Consider the following 13,105-nt stretch of genomic DNA (forward strand, 5'->3'; position numbering starts at 1 on the left):
TTTAATCTTCATTTACACATTAGATTCATTTACCCTAGATGTGGATGGAAGAAATTTTCATATGTTGAGGTATGAAGAAGTCATTCTGGCTTATATGTGGTTTAACTTAAACTTTATGCTAACTAGAACAGCCCGTTTTGGGGCCTAATAAACATACATTGTACATCTGCTCTAACCATTTAAAGAAAAGCATGCACTGTCCAGAAGTGAAGGTCTCTTTCGAAGATCCAGATAAATGCCTCCTTTCCTGGGACATCAATGCTTGTACTCCTCCCGCGATAAAGCTCCCTTCCTCGGGCACCAAGGTCATAATGACTTGCTGTGTATGTGCTGAACTGTCTCTTTTGGAAACCTTGAAGGAATGTATCTCTGTCATATCTGAGGTTCTTTGTTCAAACAAGGTTAAAAACTGTGCTGAAAGCTATGTTTCTGTGGAGCAGTTCCTCAGAGCTGTCTGAGAGGCTGTCTGCCGGGCTATAGTCCTCTCCTCTATTCTTTTTTTTTTTTTTTTTTTTTTTTTTTACGCAGGCCTCTCACTGTTGTGGCCTCTCCCGTTGCGGAGCACAGGCTCCGGACGTGCAGGCTCAGTGGCCATGGCTCACGGGCCCAGCCGCTCCACGGCATGTGGGATCTTCCCAGACTGGGGCACGAACCCGTGTCCCCTGCATCGGCAGGCGGACTCTCAACCACTGCGCCACCAGGGAAGCCCTCCTCTGTTCTTATAGTAAATTGGTTATTGATTATTTCCATGGACAATGTCAACTACTATCTTTATATTTTCTACATTACTGTGCAGTGTCTGTCATCTGTCTGTCCACCTACCTACCTGCCTATTTATCTTTTGTATAACAAAGTATAATTATAGAATTTTCATGCCAACTTATCTATTCTGAGGGAGAGATGATGCTAAATCGCAAAAATTAATATCACCCAGTCAACTTGCCTAACATTATTACCATAGGTTCTTTCAATTCTTTGCTCAGATATTACTTCCTCTACTGTTTACCCTCTCACCACTCTACTTTGGTCATACTTTTTCACCTTAACCTGGCTATGTTTTCTTCACAGTACTTGTTACCTTAAACATATGACATACTTACTATTTTACTTGCTTATCTGCTACCTCCCCCACTGGAATGGATACACAGTGATGGTAAAAATGGACTTTTCTTCTCACCCCTGTATTTCCAGTGCCTTCTCACAGCACCCGGTATACAGTAGGTAGCATGCACAAAATAAATGTTCATTGAATACAGGAATGAATGGATGAGCTAAAGCTATATTATTCTTTTTTTTTGACTTTTTCCTCACCATGTCAAGAAATATAGTGGTTTCAAAGTTTATCTTGCCACCAGTAGAAAACCACATTGCACTACATATGTTTAGTACCACTAATTGAGAAAATACATTTGCTGACAAAAAATTTCAGAAAGGAAAACGATTTTCCTTGCAACTTTTAGGGGCCATGATCATCTCTATATTTGGGATATTTTAAAGACACCAGACAATTGTAGTTATGCCCTCCTTTATTTCCAAAGCACTTTATGCAAACCTTTATTCCAACATTTATTATACTGTTTTATCATTTGGTTTTATGTCTTTCTGCTTGCTTAAACTATGAGTGGTCCAAGAGCAGGAGCTGACTTTTTTTTTTTTTTTTTTTTTTTTGCAGTGCGCGGGCCTCTCACTGTTGTGGCCTCTCCCGTTGTGTAGCACAGGCTCTGGACGTGCAGGCTCAGCGGCCATGGCTCACGGGCCCAGCCGCTCCACGGCATGTGGGATCTTCCCGGACCGGGGCACGAACCCGTGTCCCCTGCATCGGCAGGCGGACTCTCAACCACTGCGCCACCAGGGAAGCCCGAGGAGCTATCTTTTTGTTTTTGATCCACCAGCTAGAACACTGCTCAACAAATAGTTACTGAATGAATAAATGAATGTGTTGGCATACACCATGAGAACAATGTTTATGGAAGGTATAAAGACTACAGAAATTTAAGTGAAAAACAGCATCTGTAGCCACAGTGAGATAGTGGTGTGGTGACCTCCGGGGAAGTGCACTGGGCAGAGTGAGCATCTTCTGGTCTGTAGGCCTGCCCTTGCTGAAATGCACCAGAAACACAAGTGGATGGGATTGGGGTTCCTCTCCTGTCAGCAGGCAGACCTCAGACACACGAAGCAGCAGGAAAGTCCTGGCTCAGCTGGACTTGACTAGATATCTGAGAAGACAACTGTTGGAAATGTGGTGGGGGTGGAAGAATGGGGGGCACCTGGAGGCAGTGTGGTACCCCTGGATTCACTGCCAGTATCTGGACCAAGGTCCAAAGAAGAGCCCTCATTGCTAAGGAAATCCAAGGTGGTCAATACTTCCCCTGCAAAGTCATCCATTGATCTAGCTCTCAAGCTGTCCAGGTTTGGCTGAAACATGTTTCTTAAAATGCCAAGTCTTTTTTTTTTTTTTTTTTTTTTTTTTGCAGTGCGCGGGCCTCTCACTGTTGTGGCCTCTCCCGTTGTGTAGCACAGGCTCTGGACGTGCAGGCTCAGCGGCCATGGCTCACGGGCCCAGCCGCTCCGCGGCATGTGGGATCTTCCCGGACCAGGGCACGAACCCGTGTCCCCTGCATCGGCAGGCGGACTCTCAACCACCGCGCCACCAGGGAAGCCCTAGATTTTTTTTTTTTTTTTTTAAATGCCAAGTCTTATTTTGTCATTTAACACCCACCCAGGGCTGGGGGGAAAGACATGCTAGAAATAGTTTATGGAAAGGCAAGGCTTGAAATCCATTCCAGTTACTTAGACTGCTCTTTCCAACCCTCTCCCCTTCTATTAACCCAATGTAACCTTATACCCTAAGTTCTTACTGACATCTAGTAGTGTAAATGCCTGCAGACTTTCTATCAATATCATTTGGTACGATGTTTTACTCTTCCTATGAGAATGAATAGTGGCTCCAAGCCATACTGTGTCCGAACATTCATTTATTCATTCATTGACTTACAGGTAGAGCAATGGTAGTTGTAGTGGATGGATTCTGATTCAGAAAGACCTAGACTTTAACATTTAAAATCTGGTGATCTAACATAGGTAATAATAATTCATACTCCAACTGAGTTGCTTCTTGAATACTCTAAATGCTTCTCCTCCTCAGGACCTTTGCATATGCTGTTACCTTTAGAATCTTTCTTTTCTAACTGGAATTTTTTTTTTTTAAAGACATCAGTCTATGCTACCAACATTCATTTTACAAGGAGGAAGAAGTTGCACGGGTGCAGATCTGAGTCAGAATCCACAGTGAGTAAATATCTGTTGAACGAATAACTTTATTGAATTCTACTGAGCATTCTGCCAGTTGCTTTATATTGTTTTGGCCTCACTGCGCGACATGCAGGACCTTAGTTCCCTGCCCAGGGATCAAACCCACACCCCCCGCAGTGGAAGCACGGAGTCTTAGCCAGTGGACCTCCAGGGCAGCCCCTGTTTTAGCCTCTTGATAAACAAGCGAGGTAAACATCAGTGCCCTTATTTTACAGATGAGGGAAATGGAGATCAAAGAGGTTAAGTGACTGTCCATGTGTATGTGGTTTTAAGTGGAAGTGCAAGTCCAACTCTTCGTGGCTCCCAAGGCTTTACCCTTTCCACCGTGCCACATCACTTCTCCATGTCCCTCATGAGTTCCTCACCAGAGAGGACCTCATGCTTCCCCCTTTACTTCTGATGAAATGTTATTTTGCTGCTGCGGAACCAGAGAAAGCCAGACCTTACCATGCTCTTCTTGTCGGCCTTCTGGATCGTGTACCCTGTAATGGCAGTATTCCCATCATCCTTTGGTGGTGTCCATGATAGAGCAACATTCTCTCCCCAGACATCGTCGATCTTCACAACTTGGGGTGGACCCGGACGGTCTGTAGGATGAATTCATGGCATCACTGTGAGGTCACTTTCCCCCCAACCTAGACCTCGTTACAGGAGGATATTTTAAAATGTCCCTTCCTTCCTGTATTTCTACCCACGTTTCTTTTGCATTCTTCTCCTCCGGAGAAGTACAATGCACTCCTACTAATCTTATCTGGAAACCCTTGACTTTCATCTTCATGGAAAGAAAAGGATTTTGAAAGGAAAATGTAAATGAAACTTCAAACATCATTAACCATCCCTGCAGGGGCCGACGACTGGCAGTGAGTCACAGGCTACCCTGCCTAATGGGAAAGGTAAGCTGATGCTAGACTTGAAATCATAGAGCCTACCTGGGCTGTGTAGCTCCAGCTTTCGGTGAGAGGCCCGAAGCCCACAGTCTGTGAGAGAGGTCCTCTGCTGCCCTCAAAAGGCACCTTTAATGGGAGTGAGGAAAACTTATTTCCTCTGCCATCGCTCCCTCCAAGATTCATTTGTATTTATCAGTGTCTCCATGTTATGGAAGTGGAATGCATTCGTGAAGAAATAAAGTCTTTCTTCACTTTATTTTCTGCACTATGAATTTCTGTGACCTCTGACCTTCCAGTAAATTGCAGTAACATTCAGAAAGGCCCAAAGTCAAGTAAACGAAAACTTGGGGGGAGGGATAAATTGGAAGGTTGGGACTGAAATATAACACTAGTATATATAAAATAGATAACTAATAAGAACCTACTGGGTAGCACAGGGAACTCTACCCAATACTCTGTAATGACCTATATGGGAATAGAATCTAAAAAGGAGTGGATATATGTATTCACTTTGCTGTACAGCAGAAACTAACACAACATTGTAAATCGGCTATACTTCAAGAAAAATTAATTAATACAAAAGAAAACTAAATCTTCATTGGGAGGCCCCCTCAAAAAAAAATCACGCATAGAGGTTCAAGGAAGGACAATAATTATCTTATGTACCTGCATAGTACTTGTTAATTTTTTTCAGAGAAATTTCACGTCTGTTATCCTTTGCAGTGCAAGCAGTACCCTTTCTGTCCTGAAATATTTTTCAGGTATTAAAATGCAACTATAATTATTTCTATTTGAAATGTCAGATTGAAAAGAGTAAATATCAGAGTGCTTTCTGGTCATGTTTTTCTCTCTTTTAAGCAACATTTAACATGCAGTCCTCATGGGCTCCGGGGGGTGGAGGGAAACCACAGTGATAATCCTCACTTCCTTTCTACAATTACCAACAATGAGTCTCTACAACCACAGTTTTCTATCTCCTGTTTTCACCAACTTGTCCTACAGACAGATGTCTTCTCCCAGTTCAACTTCCCACCTGCACCCCAGGTCTGCTTTGTCTTCAAAGTTCACGTTGGCTTTTCAAACACTTGCTCCCCAACAGTAAATGGCTAGATTTTTACAGTCATGGCAGAAACATGAACTTGGGACTAATAAAATAAGTAGGATACTAATTGTTACTATTTATTGAACACTTTGAGCGTGTGAGTGACGTGCCAGGCGCTCGTAACTACCTGGTAAAGTAACTACATGGCAAAGTAGGAAAAATAAAAAAGTCCTTCCTCGTGTTTCAGAGGGCAAGGCTCTTCCAGACCCAACCACAAGGGCTTCCATTAAAATAGAGCCAGCGCATAGCACAGGGAGATCAGCTCTGTGCTTTGTGTCCACCTAGAAGGGTGGGATAGGGAGGGTGGGAGGGAGACACAAGAGGGTGGGGATGTGGGGATATATGTCTATGTATAGCTGATTCACTTTGTTATAAAGCAGAAACTAATACAGCGTGGTAAAGCAATTATACAACAATAAAGATGTTTAAAATAAATTAATTAAATAAATAAAATAAAATGGAGCCAGGCCAGACCCAAGGGCACATAGAACATCCTCAACACTCCTTTCAACTTAACAAAAATCAAGACAGTTTAGTCAGCACGAAAAGATTGCTTAGTTTAAAGGACATGAACTTTCACCTAAGGGAAGGCTTGCCACAGGAAGCTGCTTCTTTGGTTAGACAGCCTCTAGTTCTAGCACATGTGTTAAACTATAATCATAAAATTGACTGGAGACAAGGCTTCTCCTAACTCTGCTCTTAAATTCATTTCTTGACATTGCAAAAATTATAGAACTGTTCAAGCGAGAAGGGTCTACTGTAAGAGATCCTCCCTCTATTGCCCTAACTGTGGAAACAAGTAAGAACTAACCTTGTTTGGAGAGGTAAGTATCTAAGCCCTGCACGACCAACCACAATTCAGTCTTTAACTGTTTAACTCTGTTTAGGTGTACCTTTCTTACATTTAATAAAAATTCTTCATTCTCCATTAACGTTACTATTAGCAAATTTTAAATGTAGTAAGAAACATGTTAAACTATATCTAGAATCTATAATGTTTTCTTAATGCAAGAATTCAACATGGGAAATAGTGTTATCATTGAAGAGTTGAGAAACAGAGTAAGAGAGAACTGGATTGTAAAACAGTACTGATAGTTTTCACTAGAAAGTAATATACATTAATTTTCTTTACTATATATGCCCTAAGTCTCCCATGGTTAGTCCTTTTAGTCAGTGAAAAATTATTCTAAAATGCTAACCAATCTTCCTAATTTATCTATTTTTTTAAATTCTAAAAAGAGGAATTTTCTGTAGAGCCAGCCTAACAGAAGAAATTCTGACTCTTGCCTTATTGACAAGGACAATTTGTCTCCATATAGAATGTTCTAGTTCCCTCCTCCAAACCTACCAACAACCTGGATATCAATGGATGCAGTTTCCACGTATTTTTCCACTTTGACCTGCAGATCATATTTCCCAGAATGGCTCCTCTCTGCTTTTCTGATAAATATGATTGTATCGGTCTCAGAGTTGCGAATGTTGATCTGATTCTTATCAATAGGTGCACCATCTTTCTTCCAAGTTACTTCTGGTCTTGGTTTTCCCTTAAAAGAAAAAAAAAAAAGACAGAAAAAGTAGAGGCGGGAGGGGATCAGATTGTCTCATTTCTTTTCAGCATTAAATAAGTGGGCAGTGGCTTACCCCATCCTAGGCAAGTTTGGAAAATGGCCTGGTGGTGGGCAGTTATAGCAGTAACGTAATATTCACTACTGCCCATTGATTGCATTCTGCATGCAAGGTACTATGTTAGGTATGTGATATTTATAACTTCCCTTACTCTTCACATCAGGATAAGTATCATTATCCTCAGTTTTTTTTTTTTTTTTACCGGTACGCGGGCCTCTCACTGCTGTGGCCTCTCCCGCTGCAGAGCACAGCCTCCGGACGCACAGGCTCAGCAGCCATGGCTCACGGGCCCAGCCGTTCCGTGGCATGTGGGATCCTCCCAGACCGGGGCACGAACCCATGTTCCCTCTATCGGCAGGCGGACTCTCAACCACTGTGCCACCAGGGAAGCCTCCCCCTTTTTTTGATAAAGGTATTAAATGACTTGCACAAGGCCTTGCAGCTAAGTGCTGGAAGCTGTGGTCTTCTAGCCAGGTCTCTTCAGCTCCAAAGCCTGCACATCACAGCCTAATGGTTCAGAACATGGGCCCTGGGACCCTAGAATCTGTATTTGGATCCTGACTCCACTACTTAATAGCTGTGTGACTTCGGGCAAGTTACTTAAACTCTCTGCCTCAGTTTCCCAATCTGTAAAGTGGAATGAGAGTACCTTTCTTCAGGGTGGTTATCACAACTGAAGTTCTTAGAAAGCTTCTGTGCACTGCAGAGGTGTTTCATTAATATCATCTACATGCTAATGATTATTAGTTCCACTCATTTCAGACTTGTCTGTAATTCTCTCTCTGTTCTCTCTAGCAGCTGAAACTATTCTTTAAGAGCAGACTTTGAGGAATTATAATCTCATTCAAGGACATGAGTTTTAGTTTACGTTACAAAGAAACTTCCTAGGATTCCTGAGCACCCAGGCTCACCCCACAGACAGGAACCAAGCATTAATTCCGTTGGGAAACGCACAGCCTTCCCATGGGCTCCTAATGTGACTTGTTGATAGGTTCTGCTAAGGAATGTGAGAGACACACATCAAACCCCTCCCCACAGGGCTTGAAGAATGGTTGCAGGTGCTCAGATGTGCATATGGGAAGTAGAGAACAATACTGTTAAAGATGGGGGAAATAGTTCCAGGTCTCATGTCCTTAAGTGTACAATTTACTATTAACCTACTGGGGGAAAAATTGAATTCTCTGATAACATATGGAGTGAAAAAAGCACTGGATCCAGTGTCTGGAGATATAGACTCTGTTCATGGCACTACCATTTATTTGCTGTGTGACTTTGGGCAAGTCACTTAGCTTCTCTGAATGTCAGTTTCTTCCCTTCTCAAGGGGGGTAAGGAAATCTGCCATTCCTGCCTCACAAGGTGTATCTGGGGCTCAAATGAGAAAAGGTTCGGGAACTTTAGAGGTTACATAAACATACAAACATGACATACTAGTCTCATCACCCCCTTCCTAGTAGCTGACCAGCCCCTGGGATGCCATACCTATGAGGTCCCTGTTCTCATGCTCTCTCCTCTCCCAGACCCAGGGACAGAGCTGAATACACTCTCCCATTCCCAACAAGATCTGGGAACTGGGATTAGCCCTAGCTGTTGTCATGATGTGGAAACTAGAGGGCTGATTCAGCCCCAATCCAGGGCTGGAGCTGGGTCCTGGGTGCCTGCCTTGTGCCAACTCCTGGTTTTTTTTTTAGGCTGTGGGAGGACAGAAGTGGGAGGAACCTTGCCAAGCCAGCGCCTGCCTCCTCTGCTGTGTTCACACTCACGTCCTCCTTGACTTCCGTTCTGATTTCAGGTGCTGTATATGTAGAAGCTAACTGCCTCTTCTAAGGCTGGGCCCCAGGTGCAATGAGAATGGCCTGAACTGGCTGTCCCTTTAGGTTAGTTTTCATGGGAGCCTGTGTTCGAACCAGCTCTGCGTGTGTGTGTGTTTGCAGAGACCTAAACATCCAAATGTTTGCAGAGACCTAAATTCTAGTTCTAAGGCCATGCTGTCTGACGTAACAGCCGTAAGCTCAATGTGGCCATTTAAACTAAAACTAATTAAAATTAAGGAAAATTAAAAATTCATTTCCCCAGTTGCCCTAGTTCCTAGCTGCACCTTTCAAGTCCTCAATAGACACATTTGGCTGCTGGCTACCATATTGGACATTGCATACACAGAACATTCCTATCATCACAGAAAGTTTTATTGAACACCACTGTTTAGGGGCATAAAAGGAATCACATGAGTAAGGAGGTAATGGTGCAGTGGGTGTTGTGTGTGTGTGTGTGTGTGTGTGTGTGTGTGTGTGAGAGAGAGAGAGAGAGAGAGAGAGAGAGCGCAAAAGTGATTATCATATGCAAAGCCTGGTTAATCTTATAAACAACAGATTCTTTTGAGAAGCGATGATTTAACAATGTTCATTTTATTTCAGTTAGGGGCATCAAAATTTCAAACTTCAGTTTTCCCTCATTGGAATTTGGGTGATTTGAGTGTGGTTTGGGGTAATCGTGGGAAGTAAGGACATGTTGTTTTCCTGAATGTTACAGCAAGAACTTCACTTAAAAGGAAGATCAGTTTTACAGATGGATAGAACCAGAAAGATCTTTAAGCATTTCTTGTTTCAGTGTCTCCTTGGTGTTTCCTCTCTGGCCCCCTGTGGTCCCTGAGCCTCAGACAAGACTAGGCCTCGTTTATCTCATGCAGAAGGAAAATCTATGACAGTTTTATAGATTTCTGTACTTGTAAAGCAGGAGGTTGTTGAATCACTCTCCAAATCTCCTCCATCCTTTCCTGCCTTTCCTCTGAGGAAATTCTGAATCACGAATAACTTAAATGCTGAAGTCCCTCCCTCTACTCCTTAAACACCCCAGCATGGGAAGGAGAAAATGAGCAACCCTGAATTATTACCTGGAAAGGTATAACCAGATTGATGGCTTCTCCAACTCTGCGGATATAGGTTTGCTTTAGGTGCCGTGGGATGCGAATCTTTGGAGCCTCTGGATGAGAGTAGAAGAGCGTAAGTTTGCAGTCAGTATCACACACTGGAAGCAGCATTACATAAGCATACTTGTCCTGATACTCACCAGGACTTCCCTACGCTCAAGTCTCTGAAGTGAAATCTTAGTTGGGCTATTAACAGGTTATATGTGGTAACTTTGGTTCCAAATGTTTGCTTCAGGGAGAGATGTTTTCACAGCTTGATTCAACAAGATTGTTCCCTGACCTCCTTAATTTTACTACAACTTCCTATTTTTATTATAAGCCTAAAGCAACTTTATAGAAAAGCACTAAATTTTCTCTTAGGACCTTATATATTGTTTTCTTAGTTTCTAACAGTGAGTATGTTCTCCAATGAACATTCCATAAAAGATCTACAGTCACCACGTTAGCTGGTAGGGCTGCCCATTTTTTCTCACCAGAAAATAATAAAAAATGCTTTAGCACCTATTATTTATGTAATGATGTTAGAATTTGATGGTAACTTTCTCCCTTTATGACTAAGGTGAAGTATATAATTGGCAGCCCTAGCCCGCTGTATATTAATGTTCATTAATCAAACACCATGAAGATACTAGAACATGTGGTTGTAAACCCATCAGAAGCAGAGAATCAAGGCTCATGGCTCACAGGGATGAGGTGGGTCCTATCACTTGAGGGCTCTGTATGGAACAGATACTGGGATAAATGCTTTTCACAAAGCGACCAATTTAAACCTCACAGCCACCTTATGACACAGGTACTGTTTTTACATTATGATAAAGAAGCTAAAGCAACAGGGGTTTAAGTCACTTGCCCCAAGGTGACAGAGCCAGGATTAGACCTGGAATCACCTTCCACTGCCTATGCTCTGCTTAGACACATGGACTGCGGGGTCAAGAGAGATCTGGTAAGCTGTGACAAAGCGAGAGAGTGGCATGGACATATATACACTACCAAACGTAAAATAGATAGCTAGTGGGAAGCAGCCGCATAGCACAGGGAGATCAGCTTGGTGCGTTGTGACCACCTAGTGGGGTGGGATAGGGAGGGTGGGAGGGAGGGAGACGCAAGAGGGAAGAGGTATGGGAACATATGTATATGTATAACTGATTCACTTTGTTATAAAGCAGAAACTAACACACCATTGTAAAGCAATTATACTCCAATAAAGATGTAAAAAAAAAATAAAAAAGAGAGATCTGGGTTTGAGTTCCAGATCAGACAGTAGATCTGGTCTCAGCCTATTCCGTAAAACTGGGATGATAACAGCATCTAATTCACAGCATTGTAGTGAGGATTAAATAAGGTCATCCATATAAAGTGTTTAGCATAATGGCTGAGAATAGTAAATGCTCAATAAACTTTAGGGGAAGAAGATGAAGATGATGGTAGTGGTGGTGATTACTGAATGCTGGAGCTGGAAGAGAACTTGAGAGATCCTCTAACTCCCTAACTTTACATAGGAGGAAAAGGAGACTCAGCGAGGTTCTGTAGCACATTACACCATCATCATAATAAAAGCTAACATATACCAAGGGCTTATTATGTGGCCAGCATTCTGTTAAGCAAATAACATGGATTAATTTATTCAACTCTCACAACCTCTTGATGTAAGTACTATTATTGTATACATTTTGCAGATGAAGAAATTAAGGCTCAGGAATATCAAGTCCCTTGCCTGAGACCACATGGTTAATAAATGAAGGAAACAGGACTCAGCTTTCATAGTCTGTCTCTAGAATCTAATAAGAAAATGTGCATGCTTCATACTTTCTACCATCCATCCATCCACCCATCCACCCATCCATCCATCCATCCATCCATCTATCCCCTAACTTACTCCCAAAAGGTTTCAGGCAGTCACACCGTAAGTCTGTGGCTCAACACGGTCCAGACCCAGATGTTCAGACCCCTTCCTGGTATTCTTTTCCCTGGAGCACCGATTCTCAAATTTTTTGGTCTCAGAATCCCATTACACTCTTAAAAATCATCAAAGGCCCTGCAAAGCTTTTGTTTATGTGGACTGTATCTATCATATATACCATATTAGAAGTTAAAACCAATAAATTTTGAAATACTTATATATTTATTGCTTGAAAAATAATAACAACATAAATATCATTTAAATGAAAACAACCATATTTACATTAACAAAAATTTGTGATATGAGTGGCATTATTTTATATTTTGGCAAATCTCTTTAATGTCTGACTTAATAGAGGCTAGCTGGACTTTATTTGTTTCTGCCTCTAATCTGTTTCAATACGCTGTTTTGGTTGAAGTACATGAAGAAAATTTGTCTTCACACAGACAGGAAGAATACTTTAAGAAACTTTTCAGACAATTGTGGGTATTCCTCTTTGATTCTACACTAAAACACGAGCTATAATTTCTTAAGGGTTAGCTGCAGTATGGAATCTGAAAAATTCTATGAACTTTTCATATCTGTTACATTAAACCCCATTGGTCTGCCTTCCATTTTGAATGTATCTTACCCACGCATGACTTTTTTTAACTTGCATTGGTCATTTGGAAAATATTGCTTCAATGAATCATGCAGATTGTTCAAATGTTGAAATATTGCATTATTCAATGTCAAAAAATTACATTTGCTACTATCACCACCTACTTCATCAGAAAAGATTTTAAGTATTGGAAAGCTGCCAAGTCCATGATGGTGGATACCAGTTTTCCATAATTTTAATTTTTGCTTCAAAGATTAAAGTTTTTCATTGACAAGTTGACAATATATACTATAAGTTGTTTTCCTTCAAGTAACAGGCTCACTCCATTCATTTTCTAGAAAATGTCTGCCAAATACCCAAGTCTGGCTAGCCGGAGTTTGTCACTCTGTCATTCTTTCGAGGAAGAATGGAGTTTCATGGAAAAGGTCGCGCGAGTTTAAGCTCTAATTCAGTTGCACAAATGCTTTACAAATGCTTTTCCTAGAGACAACTATCGTACTACCGTATTTAGCATAAGAGTTTCACATATACTTTGCATTTCATTGTCATACAGAGTATAGAAAAAAAGTGTACTCAAGAACCAAGGTTTAAGAACATTAATGATTCATATGTATCGTCAAGAACGCTCCAAGGCAAAGCTGGCCCTTTAATTTGAATTGCGAGTGCATGGTGGCGAGGAAGAAAAGACCAGCCAGACAATTTGGTGGCACAGATTGGATCTGTGCTAAGGCACCAGCAGTTTTACACATCATC

At 41.7% G+C, this 13,105-nt stretch overlaps 1 protein-coding gene across 5 annotated transcripts in view; it reads right to left on the reverse strand.

Annotated features, from left to right (window-relative positions):
* Window positions 1-13,105, reverse strand: part of MYBPC1 (myosin binding protein C1) — a 94,889-nt gene that overhangs the window by 8,321 nt on the left and 73,463 nt on the right. For all 5 annotated transcript variants that reach the window (XM_032645512.1, XM_032645513.1, XM_032645511.1 and 2 more), the window contains 3 exons: window positions 9,816-9,904; window positions 6,650-6,845; window positions 3,760-3,899 (listed from right to left, as the gene is read on the reverse strand). In XM_032645512.1, coding sequence (XP_032501403.1) covers window positions 3,760-3,899; window positions 6,650-6,845; window positions 9,816-9,904 — 425 coding nt within the window. The remainder of the gene's footprint in view (window positions 1-3,759; window positions 3,900-6,649; window positions 6,846-9,815; window positions 9,905-13,105) is intronic.

This window comes from Phocoena sinus, chromosome 10, assembly GCF_008692025.1.
Source record: "Phocoena sinus isolate mPhoSin1 chromosome 10, mPhoSin1.pri, whole genome shotgun sequence".
NCBI lineage: Eukaryota > Metazoa > Chordata > Mammalia > Artiodactyla > Phocoenidae > Phocoena > Phocoena sinus.